Source organism: Eleutherodactylus coqui, chromosome 5 (assembly GCF_035609145.1).
Source record: "Eleutherodactylus coqui strain aEleCoq1 chromosome 5, aEleCoq1.hap1, whole genome shotgun sequence".
Taxonomy (NCBI): domain Eukaryota; kingdom Metazoa; phylum Chordata; class Amphibia; order Anura; family Eleutherodactylidae; genus Eleutherodactylus; species Eleutherodactylus coqui.
The window spans coordinates 143,650,422-143,668,465 of NC_089841.1; the positions used below are offsets into that span (position 1 = coordinate 143,650,422).

Genomic DNA, 18,044 nt, shown 5'->3' on the forward strand with positions numbered 1-18,044 from the left:
TTCAGAGAAGAAAATAAGAAGATTTTGGTAGCAAGGGGAAGGCCTCCAACATAGATTCAAAAGTAACTGGCAACCAACGAGACAGGAGAAACCCTCTAATTGGAATTTCACCTATTCTATTCTGTTGGTAATCCATGATGTACTACAGTTTTCAATCAGATGTTTTTGTATTGTTTGCACTGAGGACTTGGGAGGTTTTTTTGCATTAAATCAAACTATGATTGATACTCTGTTTTCTGCCTTTCCTGCTGGAACCCGAACCCACTACCAGATTGTGACTAACCCACACTTTGCTCAAACAAAGAATTCAAGTTTGCTTGTTTCAAAAAGTCTTTATATACATATAGCATCTCTAATATACTTCATATCACATATAAACTTGAAACATATTGATCCAAATGATACAACATATTCCAAATAAACAAATTCATATACAGTCTCATTGTGGCACTTATGTACTCGATATGTCTATTATTTTTTTAGAACATACTGTATAAGTGATCATCTTTAGATAATGAGATGCTGTGTGAGGTAAAATGAGTACACATACCCAGTTAGCAATATTTCGTGGCCTCCAAAACTTTTCTGCTTGAACTTGTACAATTTATACACCATTCTCACCCCACACATACCTTGTGAGTCCTTACTCTAGCAAGGCAACTTAAGGAGTCCTGCTTACATACGAGGCAATCGTCCCAATAGAGACGGCCCCACGCTGGAAACTAGGAGCCTGGCTCACTCTAGATGGTAAATGGCATACAAGCTGAACAGGACACTGTTAACACAAACAAGCAGAAAAGTGTAATACAACATACCAACTGAACCCATTGCTGTTCACACCAACAGACAGAAACCCCACTCAGGAAACTCATACATATAGATATGAAACAGAAGGTAGTGCAAGGGCCTTCACACCAAGGCATCACCCATCTGACAACACACGACATTAGACATCTGAAGGCCGCACCTGTCAAAGAGGAAGGCAAAAGGGGCCCCCATAACATTCAGTTGGAGAATACAGATGTCCAGACCATCCTTAGGGAAGGTGGAAGAAACGCTTCAGACTAACATCATGCGATAAAAAGGATGAATAAATGACCAGCACCCTCTAGCAAAGGGAACTAGCATTTATATGCAGCAGACGGTGATCAGCTGGATGGATAACTCCACACCATCAGCCAGCCAAATCAACCACACCTGCAGCAGTGTGCTCCTGGAAACTCACAGAACCACAGGTCCCAGAAGCACAAAAATGACAAAAGTAAAGCACTTAAAAGGCACCAATAATCGCAAGGGAAATTTAAAATGAAGATGTCATCTGGGGGATCTTAGAGGAGACTCTCAATCATCTTGATTTATTTCAGTGAAACCATTAGACATTTTTTGGTGGATTCATCAGATTTTGACAGGATTTGTTGATCATTTAATGAGAAGGGGACATCCAAGCTTTGGAACAGTGGAGTGTGAGGTGTGTCCTATCTGTAAGCTTCTCCTGCCTTCTACTAGTCATCATCAGTGATCAGTGACTGTGCTCTCTCTAGGATGTTGATTGGCTGAGATCCTCAAACAGGGCTTTTGTCTACTGGACAGCGAACACTGGAGCTTATTTACTAAACTGTCTAAAAGTCAAACAGTGCAAAATTAAGGTCCATTTACACTGGACGAAGGTTGGGCAAATGATGCCCGACACTCGTCCTCGAATATACTCGCTCCCATGCTGTTACACAGGAGCGAGTATCGCTGGCTCGCTCACAGAGCGGCCAGCAGGGAGACGGGGTGGGTGGAGGAGATTTTACTCCTCGCTCTTCCCCGCCCCTCTCCATTCACTTTAAGCGGCGGACGTTCAGTACTGAACGGCCGCTGCGTACAGTGAATGGAGAGGGATAGGGGAGAGCGAGGAGTTAAATCTCCTCCAACCACCTCGGCCCCTGTTGGCCACTCTGTGAGCGAGCCAGCGATTCTCGCTCCTGTGTAACAGCACGGGAGCGAGTATATGCCAGAAAAGTGTTGGGCATCATTTGCCCGACATTCATCCAGTGTAAATAGGCTTTTAGACTAGACAGTCTTAAAATGTCCCAGATTTATCACTTAATGATAAATCTGTGGCATTTTAAGACTGTCTAGTCTAAGTTTAGACCACCTGTTAGTTGGCTTAGTTTACACAAAAAAGTGTGCCAAAATTTTGGTCCAAGTCATGCAAATTCGCTGTGATTTAGGCCACATTCCTTTTCCAGACAAGTCGGAGAAAGTGTCCAAGAGTGTCTAAAAGAACATAATAAATGTGGTGCAAGCACAGTAGGTGCTTTTCTGGCGGAATTTGCACCAAAAAAACTTGTACCTTGAATAGTAAATAAGCCCCACTGTGTTCAGTTGTCATTCAAGGAAAAAAGAACCTATGGTAAGGGATCTTGGGTGCTTACTAGTTCTCATGTCGCAGTAGACCACACATTAACAGAAGATCAACACAAAGAGAAAAAACATTTAAAGGATATTTATTGCCGCATTGCGCTGTGCTCCAAAATGTTTCACATTACCGGGCTTTATTTTGTTCCACCAAGTATCCAAGAGGTAATCAACAGAACACAGGGTAGGTCTGCAATGCATTGCCCAGCAAAGCATTGAATGTCTTTACAAAACAGTTAAATATAATACATGTGGTAACCAAATACTTCATATAAAACAAAAAGGTCCAGAAGATTCGGATTTAACAAAACATAACTTTGGAAGCACTTTGATGTTCCATACCAGGAAGAATAAAAATACTACACTATAAAAGCTGTAAGTGATGGGGAACACATTACCTAATAAAATCTATGCCTACATATCTTATACTGTACATACTCTGCAGCCGTTGTTCGGAAATTTGGCCAATTTAGATAGCAAAATAGAAAATTTACAGTCTGTGTAAGAAAAATGTGTATAATAAAAAGAGCTTGCGTGAAATAGAAATGTTATCAAAGCAGTAAAAGCTCTGAGAGGCCATTGCCTTCAGGCTTTCAGCTATTAGCATTGGTCAGTGCATAAATATGTATATCAGTGCAATGTGCTAGCTGTGGGGATCTTTAAATGCATTAAATATTTGCTGATGTTGGTAGTACGTGGTATTTCTTTAAAGTCATTCGAATTGAACCCAGTTCCCGGTTGATCCTTTCTAAACGATCTTCCAAACTATCCTGAAATAAACAGATTAAGGACGATCAGGATAGCAGCTCAATCAACTGTAAACAAGCGCAAAATGAAAAGTCGGTCTGAAATTCAGAATATGAATGCAAATAGTATCTATAAAACTGCCTCTTTGGTAACACATACAGCGGTCCCTCAATTTACAATGGCCTCAGGATACAATATATTCAACCTTCCATGGTCTTTCTCACTCATGTAACTTAAAACCAGATTCAACATTGGTCGATCCAGGGATTATTCTGACTGCCATTATGGAGTTGGGAAGGAATTTTCCCCCAAATGGGCTAATTGGGTTCTGCCTGTTGCGGTTTTTGCCTTCCTCTGGATCAACTAGAGGGTGGAAACAGGCTGAACTAGATGGACATTGTCTTCATTCAGCCTAACATACTATGTTACTATGTAACATACAATATCACAGACTATAAGGATCTGCAGCACGTACACTCTGCAGAAAAATCCAGCCAACTGGCATATTTCATTGTTAAGCTATGTCTATTGCTGAAGTGCATTCACTGGTTAGCTATCTAGTAGCGCCTCTCTACAGTAAAATATGGAACTACAAGAACTATCCTGTACTGCTCTTTACCTGCATCAGGATGAGCTGCAGGATAGGGCGACTCAATATTATTTTTATGGTACACTGTGTACTGTATAGTAACCTGAAGAAGCTCCCGTCCCCTACCCAAAAAGGTATTTACAGCTTAATGTCTTTTAATCATCATTCTGTATTACTTTGGGTTGACAGTTTGGAAGCTTCAGAAGCAATTATCAGTTTTCCATTGAGTTATGGTTTCAACATACAATATTTGTGTAAAATTCAATGGTTGACCCAGAACCAATCAATATGTTAAGGGTCCACTGTATTAAGGAGCCAATAGAACAAATACACATATTGCTTTATTATGTATGGGATAGTCTTATAGGTACAAACAACATATATTTGGGGGGGGGGGATTTTTTTCTCAATAAGGAGATGGAAATAAGTTGCTGCCAAACTTTTTTGGTGGTGTCTTATCTTCCCTGAGAATAAAGAATTGGGCATGTTTAAATTCAACCTGCCCAATCCTTATTTCCCCCGACATCTGCTGTCAGATAAGAGTCAGGTTACCTCTATACACATTAAATAGTTGGTCGGTACTGCTAATGTTCGTCTAATATGTATGGGCACTTTAAAAGTAGGCATTGATGAAACTTATAACAAGAATCTGATTTATAAAGCTAACCTCTTAACGGAGTATTCCCCTCTCAGAGCATTATGCAGTCGTACCGCTGGTCACAGCACACGGAGGTGGCACATAGAGTGTAACTTGTGCTGCACACATTGTTTACTTAACTCCTATTCAATTCTATGGCAATTACACAAAAAGCATAGAATAAGGTGCATGACTCTTTCCATAAAACGCAGCCACCTCTCGGATGCAGGGGCAGGACAGGGTAAGACGCTGAGATGGGAATACCCCATTAGGAGAAGTTATTGTTCTTGCTTTGCCCTTTCTAGAAGTATTAGCAAACACTAAGGCTGGTTTCACATGGGGGAGAATTGCCGCAGAATTTCTGTGCAGACTTTCTGCACAGAAAATCCGCCTGCAATTTTAACCTCAGGATTAAGCAGTAAAGTGGACGAGATTTGCAAAAATCTCTTCCACACATTACGGCCGCTTCGTTGTGGCCAAGCTGCGCTGAAACTGACATATGCCGCGGATTCAAAGCAGCGGCATGTCAATTGTATCGCCGTTTCTGCTGCCGGCTCTCTCCTATCCTATCTATCCATGCCGAACGGCGCAGGTTTTGAAGCCGCATCTGTACTGCAGAAATCTTGCGGAATTTCCATGCAGTCCAACTGCGGTCATTCTGCAAGATTTCCACGGGAATTCCACCACGTGTGGACCTAGCCTTAAAATTGGGTACGGCAATCCTGATATTTTGAAATTTAAAAAGGCAGATGCTGCAAAATTTGCCTTCCACAAGACATCAAGGATCGTCAAAATGAAGAAGGGTTGGAAAGAAAAGGGGGAAGAAGCTACCTTTGTGGCTCTCGTCTTCAGGCTCAGTCTGTGACCAGCACCTGGCATTCTGCTAAGGGCAGCTTCAATCTGTGGGCAGATGCAGTTCAAAATGTCAGCAAAACAAATGATCATTGTATATTGTCATGAAGATCAAAAGTACATACTTAAGCCCATTTACACAAGACGAATGTCAGGCTGCTGCACGGGAGCTAGTATTGCTGGCTCACAGCGGGGAGGCTGCAGGAGATTTCTCTCCTCGCGCTCCCCCACCCCTTTCCATTGACATAACACAGCGGCCGTTCGATACTAAACAGCTGCTAATTACACTGAACAATCAGCAATCAGCTCATTTTCCATCGCTTATGCAGCGTAAATGATATATGATGAGCTGAACGATGATCCTTCAGTGTAAATAACAGCAGTTCAGTACTGAACGGCCGCTATGTTAAGTCAATGGAGAGGGGTGGGAGTGAAATCTCCTGCAGCCTCCCCGCCCCCCTGCTGGCCACTCTGTGAGTAAGCCAGAGATACTAGCTCTAGTGCAACAGCACAGAGCGAGGACACACAAAGACGTGTGTCGGGCAACGTTTGCCCGATATTCGTCCCATCTAAATGAAGCTTTAGAATAGCCAAGGTCGTCTATAGATATCAGAATTATATTTCCTGCTTTTTTAACCCCTCTTGAGGATCCAGATAAAATAAAATCTACATGGTTTATGTGTTTCCTCACCTGAAAGCGGGTTTCGCTTACAAATTCTTAGGGAAACTATTCATGTAATTATTGTAAGCAGGCCATATACAGTTATCGGTCAGAATCATACTTTAAGGTTGCTTCATACAGAGATTTTTTGTGCTGTTTTATTTAGGCTTGTAAAAAAATGACATGAATTTTGGGTGTTTGTACAAGGATTTTTTTCGGTGACATTTTTGTTTATACACACATGCTTTTGTTTCCAGGTGTTTTCTTCCTATGGCTGAGGAAAAAAGGCAAACCTAGAGTATGCTGTGTTTTGAAAACAACCTCCATGGACCCAAAAACTACACTGATATTGAAAAACGGAAAAGAAAAGAAAAAACATTGGGGGAAATTTAACCTGGCATAAATGTAAGCCAGGTCCGACCTGGAATACATTTATGGCATATTTTATACCAGTTTCTGGCGTACATTATACAGAAACCTGTTGGTCCAGGGCAGCCATACCACCTTCTGACAAGTCCTACCAACTTTTCACGAACGTAGCAAGGCCGGCACAGATGGGCAGAAAAGTCACAATACTTATACACAAGGTGGTCTTGCGCAAAATTTTGTGACTTTTCTATGCCAGTATTCTGGACTTACCCCTTTGTAAATGTCCCTGAATGTTTCATAATTGCCTACTGACCTTCAGCTAACATCTGGTTTTGAACAAAAAAACGCCAGAAAAAATGTTACAAAGACAGGAGTGTTTTTTCTTAAAAACATACGTGTAGCCATACAGAACTAATGGCTTCAGAGTGTGTCCACAAGAGACAGGTCCACTGTGGATTTTCTGTGCAGAAAATCCACAGTATTTGCAGTAGCAGCAAACTGAATGAGACTGAAACAAATTTCATCCACTTGCTATGGAGGAAAACTGCATGGAATGCATGCAGAAATTGACATCCAGTGCAAAGGGTTAAATCTGTGGACAATTTGCAGCATTTACGAAGGAAATCTGTGACAAGAAGGACACAAACTGGTATTTTTTTGGCACTGTGGATTTCCCGCAGATACGCCTTGCATGGCTATAGCATTAGGCCACTCTCACATACTCTGTTTTTTTACAGCGTTTAGCGCGGCATTTCAAACGTCACACTAAACACTGTGAAATGCCTCCATCGATTTCAATAAGGCTTCTCAGACGAGCGTTCGAACGCAGTCTGCTCCATTTTAGTGTATTTCAGTGTTTTTTAACGCACCTCATTACCACTGGTAATAATGGGGTGCGTTAAGAAACGTTGTCTGACGCTTTTGAAAACGCTGTTCGAAAACACATTAAAACGCCGCGTTTTATCAGACGCCTGTGTGAGAGCAGCCTAAAACTACTGCTTCGCCTCGTGAGATACAGTATCTCAGGGAAGCAGTAGTCAAAACTGTCTGTATAGATAGAGCTAATATTTGTCATTAAGCATCAAAACCGTTTAGTGAATGAAGGGGAAGCACAGATGAATGTGATCTGCCTGTCCATTCAAGTCAAGAGTGCAGGAAATTATTTTTTTACATTAAAAATACAAAACCATGCAAAAATACAGTAATGGCAACAGATTAAGAAAAATATAATACAGCGAAAGAGAAGATCCCTAATATGCTAATCACGATACCTGTTTTTTCTCTTCTGTTAATTCATCAAAAAGCCGCTCTGTGTCAGAAATGGTTTTCATCCGCTCGTTGTATGTGATTTCAGTTTCAAATGGAGGTAATAATATAGGAAACTCTGACTTACTGCTATTCTTTGAATTAATGATAGTCTTTTGCCTTACTGGGGAAAAAAAAGATCACAGGAGAAAAAGCAATGCATATCAGTTAAATATATACCTATGCTCGCAGCATTAAATAAGTCTGATTGTAAAAATATTTTATAGTACATATTTAAGTCAACAGAAAGGTGTTTTCTCAGGTTGTACCCGGCCTTTAGTCTATCTCATGCTCTTCTTGCACCTTAGGCAGGAATAAAGTGCACCCTAAAAGTTCTGTTCACTCTGGAACCAATCAGGGTAGCTAAGATTAATTTCTGGACCGCTGATGATGACCCTCAGAGGATGCTCATACTGAAGCCTCCACCTGGTTCTTTTCCTCCACCCTTTACACCAACGGTGCTACAGCAGACCTGGACTGCAGTGAATCAACTTCCCCAACGTCCTGGGACTCCATCCAACTCCTGAACCAGCAGTTCAACCTTCCTGGAGTTTGAGGGATTCTTGTGAATCTTGAACTAGTTCTTAAGGCCCTTTTACAAATTGATAGCCACAATTGTTGATTTGTTGGCATTAGCTTTTAGGCAAATAAACATAAATGACATTGAGCAATTCAGGGGGATTTTTTAGCACTGAAACAACATTTTAGGCAAATGAAAAAAATTGCACTTTTGCTAGTTATCACATTGGCTATCATATAAGTAAACTACATGTGTAGGATTTTTTCATAGCACAAGTAATGCATGGTCTGTTTAAGAATACAATTTCTATTAAACTGCAACAGTGGAGATAAATGAGACTCATATTGGCAATAATTTATGTGAAATAATACTAATGATGTGTGATTTTGATTTTCATCAATTATAATATTTTCAAGTTTCAGTAGTAACCTTTTCAGTAAGCATATTTTTGCTAAATCAATCCAGTGATCCATTATGGTACAGAGGATAGCGGTATTTAAAGTTGTTGGAAAACACCCACATTTTATTAGAGTGTATCAATATTTCCTTTATGCAGTTTGCTATAGACTTCTGGGGGAGCCCAAGATGTCAGCCAGTGTGGCCCACTGTAGAGATACAGGGCAACCCACATTGCAGACTTAGTTGCATGCAGTCGCTCCTCCCCAATCTGGGCTGGGTTGAGTGAGTGACTGCATATAAGTCTGGTTTATAGTCTGGCTTGCTGCATATTGTTAGGTTCCACAGCCATTTTGCCTACCCTACGGCCATTGTGCAGGCTTTATGGCAATTGTGCCTGCTTAGCGGCGATCGTGCCTGCTCTGCATTTTTGGCTCTTTTCTAGTGAAATATGTTTTTGTGTTCCCCCTCACCTTTGTGATTTTATTTAAAATTGTTGGGATTAAAACATGTTATTATTCGATTTATTGACATATTCAAAATGAACCACTAAAGTTGTGTCATAATTTGAAGTTAGATGAGAAAGGCTGCCTGCAGATGGCCGGGTCAGATCCCCTGCGAGAATTCCCGCAGCGGGACCCAGCCCGCGCCTCTGTAGGGACAAGTGTGGCTCTCACCTGCTGCCGCGGCTCCGGCTCTGTGATGTGCCGGCTGCCGCCCAGCCGATGCATGCACAGAACAGAGCCGGCGCACCAGGAGCGAGATTTCTGCAAGACCCGCACAGAAATAGAACATGCTGTGATTTGTTTTCCGCTTGTATTTTCACGCGGACAAATCATGGCTGTCTGCATAGGATTGCGTTTTGTAATGCAATCCTATGCAGGCGGGCACTGGCGGAAATTCTGTGGGTAAACCCGCTGCGGAATTTCCGCCCGTGTGCAGGGGGCCATAAGGAGGTTGGGGTTGTAATATAACCTGGTGTCTTCTGTTTGTGTTATTCTGCAATGAATGTGCTGTTCCCATGCCCCTCTCCTGTCACCTAAGATGGGTTCAGCGCTTATCTGGGATACAACACGCTGCACTCAGATTTGCAAGTACTGCTCAATTCACAGTGTACATCAGGTAGTCAGAGAAATACAGGCTATCTATAAGCAGAGAGATGGTAAGGGAACACTTAGCTAACATAATTAACAGAGGTAATTGCTGAACTATTCGCCATAATCTTTGAAAATTCCTGGAGAACAGAAGTCCCAGAAGATTGGAAAATGGCAAATGTTGTCCCTATCTTCAAAAGAGGGAAGAAAGTGGATCCCAGAAACTACAGGCCTGTGAGCCTGACTTCTATACTGGGAAAGATCTTTGAAAAAATTATTAAACAGCATGTATGCAAGTACTTGGATAAAAATGGAGTAATTAGCCAGAGGCAGCATGGGTTTGTAACAAGCAAGTCATGCAAGACGAATCTAATACCCTTCTTTGACAGAATCACCGACTGGGTTGATCAGGGAAATGTGGTGGATATAGTATATCTTGACTTTAGTAAAGCATTTGACAAATTCTCTTATACCATACTTACTGAAAAAATGACCAAATATGGGATTGACAAGGCAACTGTTACGTGGATTCACAACTGGCTGAGTGATTGTACTCAAAGAGCGGTCATAAATGGTTGAACATACAAATAAAAGAATGTATCAAGTGGGGTGCCACAAAGCTCTGTCCTAGGGCCAGTGGTGTTCAACATTTGTATAAATGATCTGGAGGAGGGAATTGATGGAAAACTGATCAAATTTGCCGACGACACAAAGCTAGGAGGGATAGCTAACACGAGAGAGAGTATTCAAAAAGATCTAGAAAGCTTGAACAGTGGGCGGCGACTAACAGAAAGGTAGTTAACAAGGAGAAATGCAAAGTCCTACATCTGGGCAATAAAAATGTTAAAAGCACATACAGAATGGGAGGAATTGGGCTAAGCAGCAGCACATGTGAAAAAGACTTGAGTATACTAATAGATCATAGACTGAACATGAGTCAACAATGTGATGCAGCAACCAAAAAGGCAAAAACAATTCTAGGATGTATTAAGAGAAGCATAGAGTCTAGATCACGTGAGGTAATTATCTCCCTCTTCCTTAGTCAGACCTCATCTGGAATACCGTGTCCAGTTCTGGGCAGCCCACTTTAAAAAAGACATAGACAAACTGGAGCACGTTCAGAGAAGAGTTACCAAGATGGTGAGCAGTCTGCAAATCATGTCCTATGAAGAACAGTTAAAGGATCTGGGAATGATTAGCTTGCAAAAAAGAAGGCTGAGAGAAGATTTAATAGCTGTCTACAAATATCTCAAGGGCTGTCACAGTGCAGAGGGATCAGCCCTATTCACATTTGCACAAGGAAAGACCTGAAGCAATGGGATGAAACTGAAAGGGAGGAGACAGATTAGATGTTAGAAAAAAAAAACTTTCTGACAGTGAGGGTGATCAATGAGTGGAACAGGTTACCACGGGAGGTGGGGAGTTCTCCTTCAATGGAAGTGTTCAAACAAAGGCTGGACAAATATCTGTCTGGGATGATTTAGTGAATCCTGCACTGAGCAGGGTGTTGGACCAGATGACCCTGGAGGTCCCTTCCAACTCTACCATTCTATGATTCTATGAAACGATGCAGCCATCTTAGATGACACAATAGGGGATCAGATATAGACAGATCCTTGGCAGATTGGCACAAACAGAGGGAACCAGGTAATATTAGTCGTGGAAGGCCGCTTTAATAGTTCAAACCAGGAATAGAGTATAATTGGTTTATTACACCATTTAAAAAAAAAAAAAAGACTCGCTCATTAACAACTCACAGAAGGTATGCATACAAAAAGCCTCAATTAGTCATACTAAATTATTCATTCCCCAAGTTTTAGAAATTGTACCAAAGAACAGAGAAATATAGCTCATCGAACAAAAAAATAACCAAAAATATTCAAATAAAAACAACAAATGGAACCCGATAAATATTTTGCCTAGGAATCTAAAAAAAAATATTGTATGCTTTATAATTTGATCCAACGAATCAGCACTAAAATGATAGGGAAGAGTTACAGAATCATAAAAACTAGTGCAAGGCATTGATTAAAGGGGATTTCCAGCCTTACATTGATGACCTATCCTCTAGGTAGGTCATCAATATCAGATTGGCGCCATCTGACTATTAGCAGCACACCCACCTTACCCCCTGACGATCAGCTAATCTAAAGGATTTGCTGGAAGAAGCAAATCTATCCACTGTGCAGTAGTCACTGTTGTGGGTCACTACACCGTGAACACTCGCCCACCAAAGCCTCCTTCACATCAGCTGATTGGCGGGCTTTAGACCCCTACCGATCTGATATTATTGACCAATCCTGAGGAAATGTCATCAATACTACTGCACTGTCTGTTCACACAGAGTGACTCTTTTCATTCTGCTCTGTGTGCGCACTCTTCTATAGAGATGAATGGAAGAACGCATGCACAGTGCACAATAACATTGAGGGGACAAAGCGCTGAAACAGCGCGCCCACTGAGTATGAAACATACCTCCCCAAAATCCCCGTTCCCTGACCATTGAGCCCCATATTGTAGTTTACGGGGCTCTCAAAAGTAATGACAGGTTCCCTTTACCATTTATGTTGCAGCTTGCTTTTTCCTAAGGGCATCTACAAAAAGTAAAAGCTAGAATGTAGTTACTATTGTGAATTACTCCAATTTTCCCTAAAAGTGAAAATATTTAATACACATCATAATAGGAAAGAAATATTTCTGTAAATATCTGCATAATATACAAGTCCCAATGCCATTTTATTGTCAGCAGTTATTGATCAAGAGACCATGTGGCCAGCTTCACAACTCCTGTCTTGCCATAGGGAAAACTGCATAATCCCCTACAGGGATTTTATTATAATCATACAGTCTTAGGCCTTAGTCACACGGGCGTTTTTTTCGCGCGATTTGCGGATCGCATGACGGATGCGCATCCGCAAATCGCGTGACCGGGGCCAAAAAGTCGCCCGAAAAATCTGCTCCTAGCCGCGTTTCATTAGAAACGGGCCGGAGCTGTCCAGCGCATTGAATTCAATGGAGCCGGCAACACAGCCGGCTCCATTGAAAGCAATGCACTGCGGGCGAGCGCGGGATGAATTGTATGGAAGGGCTTAAATATATAAGCCCTTCATGAATTCATGAATGGGTGTGAGTGACTGCTGCCTCTGATTGGCTCAGCGCTGAGCCAATCAGGGGCAGGTCTGACTCACACCCCCTTCACATCCACTGCAGGCCAGCCGCGCTGAACTCCGTCTGCCGGGACAAGGTGAGTATATATTTTTTTTTTATTTTTACACATTTCTGGATGAATTGCAGGGAAGGGCTTATACATTTAAAGGAGATGTCTCGAGGAAGCAGTGAATTTTTTTTTTTCCCAGTCCCCCTAATTAAACATACATTACTAATTACCCCTGTAAATTACTTTCCTAGCTGGTTTCTACTTACTGTTCCAGCGTTTCAGCAACTTATAAAACTTTTTCCCAAGATGGCCGCCAGCTCTTTTCGCATCGCTTGCTGTAGCCCGACGTGCGCGCTCCCGAGACGCTACCAGCTGTGTCTCCATGGCAACCAGACGCCCCGCAGCCGCCGACCGGACCCCTGGAGTGAACACGGCCGACCTGTCACCCACCGCCAGGCAGAAGGTAACCGGCGCAGCCCCCCCCCCCCCATCACAGCGGCAGCCCCCCCGGCCCAGCGCTAGTTCCCCCATCACAGCGGCAGCCCCCCCGGCCCAGCGACAGCCCCCCCCGGCCCAGCGCTAGTTCCCCCGACGCAGCGACAGCCCCCCCCATCACAGCGGCAGCCCCCCGGCCTAGCGCTAGTTCCCCCATCACAGCGGCAGCCCCCCCGGCGCAGCGACAGCCCCCTCCATCACAGCGGCAGCCCCCCCGGCCTAGCGCTAGTTCCCCCATCACAGCGGCAGCCCCCCCGGCGCAGCGACAGCCCCCCCCATCACAGCGGCAGCCCCCCCGGCCTAGCGCTAGTTCCCCCATCACAGCGGCAGCCCCCCCCCGGCCCAGCGCTAGTTCCCCCGGCGCAGCGACAGCCCCCCCCGGCGCAGCGACAGCCCCCCGCCCCCCCCCCGGGGCAGCGGCAGCCCCCCCGGCCCATCACTTACCAGGACAGCTGGACGGCGGGACAGCTGGGCGGCTTCTCCGGACAGCTCGGCAGCTCTGCACCTTCCTCTAACAGAGGAAGGTACAGAATGGCCGCTCCAGCGCGCTCCCGAGCAGTGACAGCTCGTCTGCGCATGCGCAGAAGAGCTGTAGCGGGGAGCACACTGAAGCGGCTCGTGCTGAATGGAGAAGACCGGACTGCGCAAGCGCGTCTAAAAAAGCAAGCTGCCGGCGAATTTAGACGGAACCATGGAGACGAGGACGCTAGCAACGGAGCAGGTAAGTGGAATAACTTCTGTATGGCTCATATTTAATGCACGATGTATATTACAAAGTGCTTTAATATGGCCATACGGAAGTGTATAACCCCACTTTGTTTCGCGAGACCACCCCTTTAAGCCCTTCCCGACAATTCATCCTGCGCTCGCCGGCAGCCCATTGCTTTCAATGGAGCCGGCTGTATTGCCGGCTCCATTGAATTCAATGGGCAAACATCGTTCTTCTCTGCCACAGCTGTTACAGCTGTGGCAGAGAAGAATGATTTGTCTTCTATATGTTCTCAATGGGGTCGGCGCTGCTGCCGCCGGCCCCGTTGAGCGCATATAGAGAAGAGAACAGGAATCGCAGATCGCAGATAGGTGCGATCTGCGATTTCTGTTCTATAATTTATCGGGCGAGCGCATAAAAAGCGCTCATGTATCCGATACCATTGCTAAGCAATGGTTTTAAAAAAATCGCCGGACGCATACGCAAATCGCGCGAAAAAACGCCCGTCTGACTAAGGCCTTAAACACCAACAGCCATATCATCAGACTATTACCTTCTGGGTCATCCAGGGACATAAATTGCAGTTTCTTTCTGGGACTCTGATTTGTAAATGTCGATGAATCATCCCAAGACACATCAAACCTACAGGAAATTAAAGTTAAAAAAATGTGTACATACTTAACGACATAGCTGAACACAATGAAGCTGCAACCATTTTTGTAAATACAACTTCCAAGTATCAACTAAAGATAATCCATACCTTGTCACAGTGCTCTCCTCACCACGTAATAACTGGCTTAAACCTGGAGAAAGATTTTCACTTGGAGAACGTTTTGGACTGTATTTCACAGACAATGGTGTCAACATTAATTCACGTTTTGCTGCAGAAAACAAGGAAAATAAGGTAATATATCAGCAATATTACATATTAGCTAAGAAAGTTTAAGTAAAAAAAACCAAAAGACATAACCCTTACTTGGTGTACTAATAGACTTGCGGTTTGCTGGTGGGAGTGAAGAAGAGCGTGGCCCAGATGGAGAGTTAGGCTGCCTCTGTCGTTCTTTACTTTTCTCAGGAGAACCTCCAGGTGTACAACAGTCACTGATACCCATCAGGTGTCTCTTGGAAGACAGTTCTGTAATATTCAACAAGTACCATGTAATGTTTCACAAAACATCTGTAGATATTACTTACAATAGTAAAAAATATACTATATGCTTTTTAAAGCATAACTAGCTTTTGAGTTGACATTTCAGAATAAACTCTCATCTGTGTACATAAGGAACAAAACTGTTTCTGGATCTCTCATATATGATATTTTTCAGAAGCTTCCCCTCTGCAGGCTCTGTTTCTAATTGTTAGTTCCCACTGGAATGGTGGATGTAGACTAGTTCATTTCCATACTACATGCCTCCCATACACAGTACACAGAAAAGATGATATTCTGCTCTCATGTCTCTTTGTAGAACATGCTCTGGAGCAGCAGCACAGGGTGCATTATACTGTAGTACTGAGCAGTGTAGCTGTGAAGCCAGCACCAAGTTTAGATAAAACACTTAGTAGAAGCTGCAGTCATGTCTCTGTGTGAATCTTTCTTCCTCTGTCTACGTCTTTCCTTTTCTATAGGCTTCGCTGGGCAGCATAAGACAGCAGCAAGCAAAGACCCTCCCCCGATTCCTATAATCCAATCCAATGCCTCTGCTGCTAGAGTCAGATTTCACATGACAACAGGCAGTGTACAGCAGGTTAGAAGGAAGTGAGATCTCTAATGGGCAGCGTGAATTTTTAGCACAAAAACCATAATTGTAGGTAAATAAAATGATCTTCACTTTTGATACTTATTTTACTCATGACATGTTTTTTTCTGTTAAATACTATTATTCCCTGGAGCATTCCTCACAGAAAATACTGAGTGAATTCTCAACTTGAGGTTACCAGTTTATGTTGTTTCCCAGCACACACTCACATTGTCCAATCAGTGTTGAGAGTATCACAGTGCATAGACACGCCTCTTTGCCAAGGAGTATTGTAACACCCAGTTGTCAATTTACTCAGAAATTTCTAAGAGGAATAGCAGAGGAATGGCACACAAAGTTCAAAGAAATTATGCCCCAGAATTGTTATTTTATAAAACAGATATGTCAGGAGAGGTAACAGGTCTGCTTTAATCACAGTGACTCTCAAATAAGCAAAAGTTTGTTGAAAGGTTACTGACCACTGAAGTTGTTGACAGTTCTCGTCAGTCCTTTCTAATGGCCATTTTTACATGGGACGCAGTCTGAACGGCTGTCTGATTACAGTGAATGGAGGTGGGTAGGGGAAAACGCTCTCCAGGCGACCCGCCCCCATGCTGGCAACACTTTGAATGATGCCAGCAATACTCGCACTGAGATGTGCCATTCAAGAGTCTCAGAAAGCTATGTGTGGCAGCTGTAATGACGAACATATTGAACGTCACCAAAATTTCTTATATAACTTCTAAACTCTGTGCTGCATGTTGTGTAAGCAGACTGTGGTTACATTTTCACAGACTCTCTTCCTCCGATGTCCCTTGTTTAATACAGACAGGCTTGTTGTAATATTTCTATTACAATATATAGGAGCTGAAACTAGAGATGAGCGAGCACCAAAATGCTCGGGTGCTCGTTACTCGGGACGAAATTTTCGCGATGCTCGAGGGTTCGATGGTAGACGCGTTTCGGCCAGTCAAGGGTCTGGCCTTCATCAAGTACCTGGCCTTCATCGGGCCATCTGGCCTTCATCGGGTACTTGATGAAGGCCAGACCCTTGACTGGCCGAAACGCGTCTACCATCATTGTAAGTTAATAAACCAGTGAAACGGATCGCTCTTTGCCGCAGGATTTTGTTACATGCTTTCTGGGATCGGAGGCGTCTACCCACGGACGCCTCCGTGAAGTAAGTTTATTATTACATCTAACTTTACAGCTAACTGGTATCCTATTCTTGAGCGCTGAGATTCTTTCCTTTTTTTCTTTTTACTGCATACTTTCCCCATCAATTAATTGTTTGGGGGCCATCTCAAGCCGCTCTGCAGCTTTCATCTACCTGCATGAATTGGGACCTCAGGATTTACCCGTTTAACCATAACTCATCAACTATGGTCATCTGAATAGTGAGCGCTCCCTTACTATAACATTGATACTCTTCGGGTATGAGAGTGGAAAGGTTATCCTTATACCGTGGGTCGAGCAGTGTGTACACCCAGTAATCCGTAGTGGCCAGAATGCGTGTAACGCGAGGGTCACGAGAAAGGCATCCTAACATGAAGTCAGCCATGTGTGCCAGGGTACCTGTACGCAACACATGGCTGTCCTCACTAGGAAGATCACTTTCAGGATCCTCCTCCTCAGGCCATACACGCTGAAAGGATGACAGGCGAGCAGCATGGGTACCCTCAGCAGTGGGCCAAGCTGTCTCTTCCCCCTCCTCCTCATCCTCCTCATGCTCCTCCTCCTCCTCCTCAACGCGCTGAGATATAGACAGGAGGGTGCTCTGGCTATCCAGCGACATACTGTCTTCCCCCGCCTCTGTTTCCGAGCGCAAAGCGTCTGCCTTTATGCTTTGCAGGGAACTTCTCAAGAGGCATAGCAGAGGAATGGTGACGCTAATGATTGCAGCATCGCCGCTCACCATCTGGGTAGACTCCTCAAAGTTTCCAAGGACCTGGCAGATGTCTGTCAACCAGGCCCACTCTTCTGTAAAGAATTGAGGAGGCTGACTCCCACTGCGCCGCCCATGTTGGAGTTGGTATTCCACTATAGCTCTACGCTGCTCATAGAGCCTGGCCAACATGTGGAGCGTAGAGTTCCACCGTGTGGGCACGTCACACAGCAGTCGGTGCACTGGCAGATGAAACCGATGTTGCAGGGTGCGCAGGGTGGCAGCGTCCGTGTGGGACTTGCAGAAATGTGCGCAGAGCCGGCGCACCTTTCCGAGCAGGTCTGATAAGCGTGGGTAGCTTTTCAGAAAGCGCTGAACCACCAAATTAAAGACGTGGGCCAGGCATGGCACGTGCATGAGGCTGCCGAGCTGCAGAGCCGCCACCAGGTTATGGCCGTTGTCACACACGACCATGCCCGGTTGGAGGCT

At 44.0% G+C, this 18,044-nt stretch overlaps 1 protein-coding gene across 2 annotated transcripts in view; it reads right to left on the minus strand.

Moving 5' to 3' along the window:
- Positions 1-2,035: 2,035 nt before the first annotated feature.
- Positions 2,036-18,044, minus strand: part of MPHOSPH9 (M-phase phosphoprotein 9) — a 77,922-nt gene continuing 61,913 nt past the window's right edge. For both annotated transcript variants that reach the window (XM_066603336.1, XM_066603335.1), the window contains 6 exons: positions 14,911-15,069; positions 14,695-14,815; positions 14,488-14,576; positions 7,530-7,687; positions 5,208-5,276; positions 2,036-3,173 (listed from right to left, as the gene is read on the minus strand). In XM_066603336.1, coding sequence (XP_066459433.1) covers positions 3,072-3,173; positions 5,208-5,276; positions 7,530-7,687; positions 14,488-14,576; positions 14,695-14,815; positions 14,911-15,069 — 698 coding nt within the window. In that variant the 3' untranslated portion in view covers positions 2,036-3,071. The remainder of the gene's footprint in view (positions 3,174-5,207; positions 5,277-7,529; positions 7,688-14,487; positions 14,577-14,694; positions 14,816-14,910; positions 15,070-18,044) is intronic.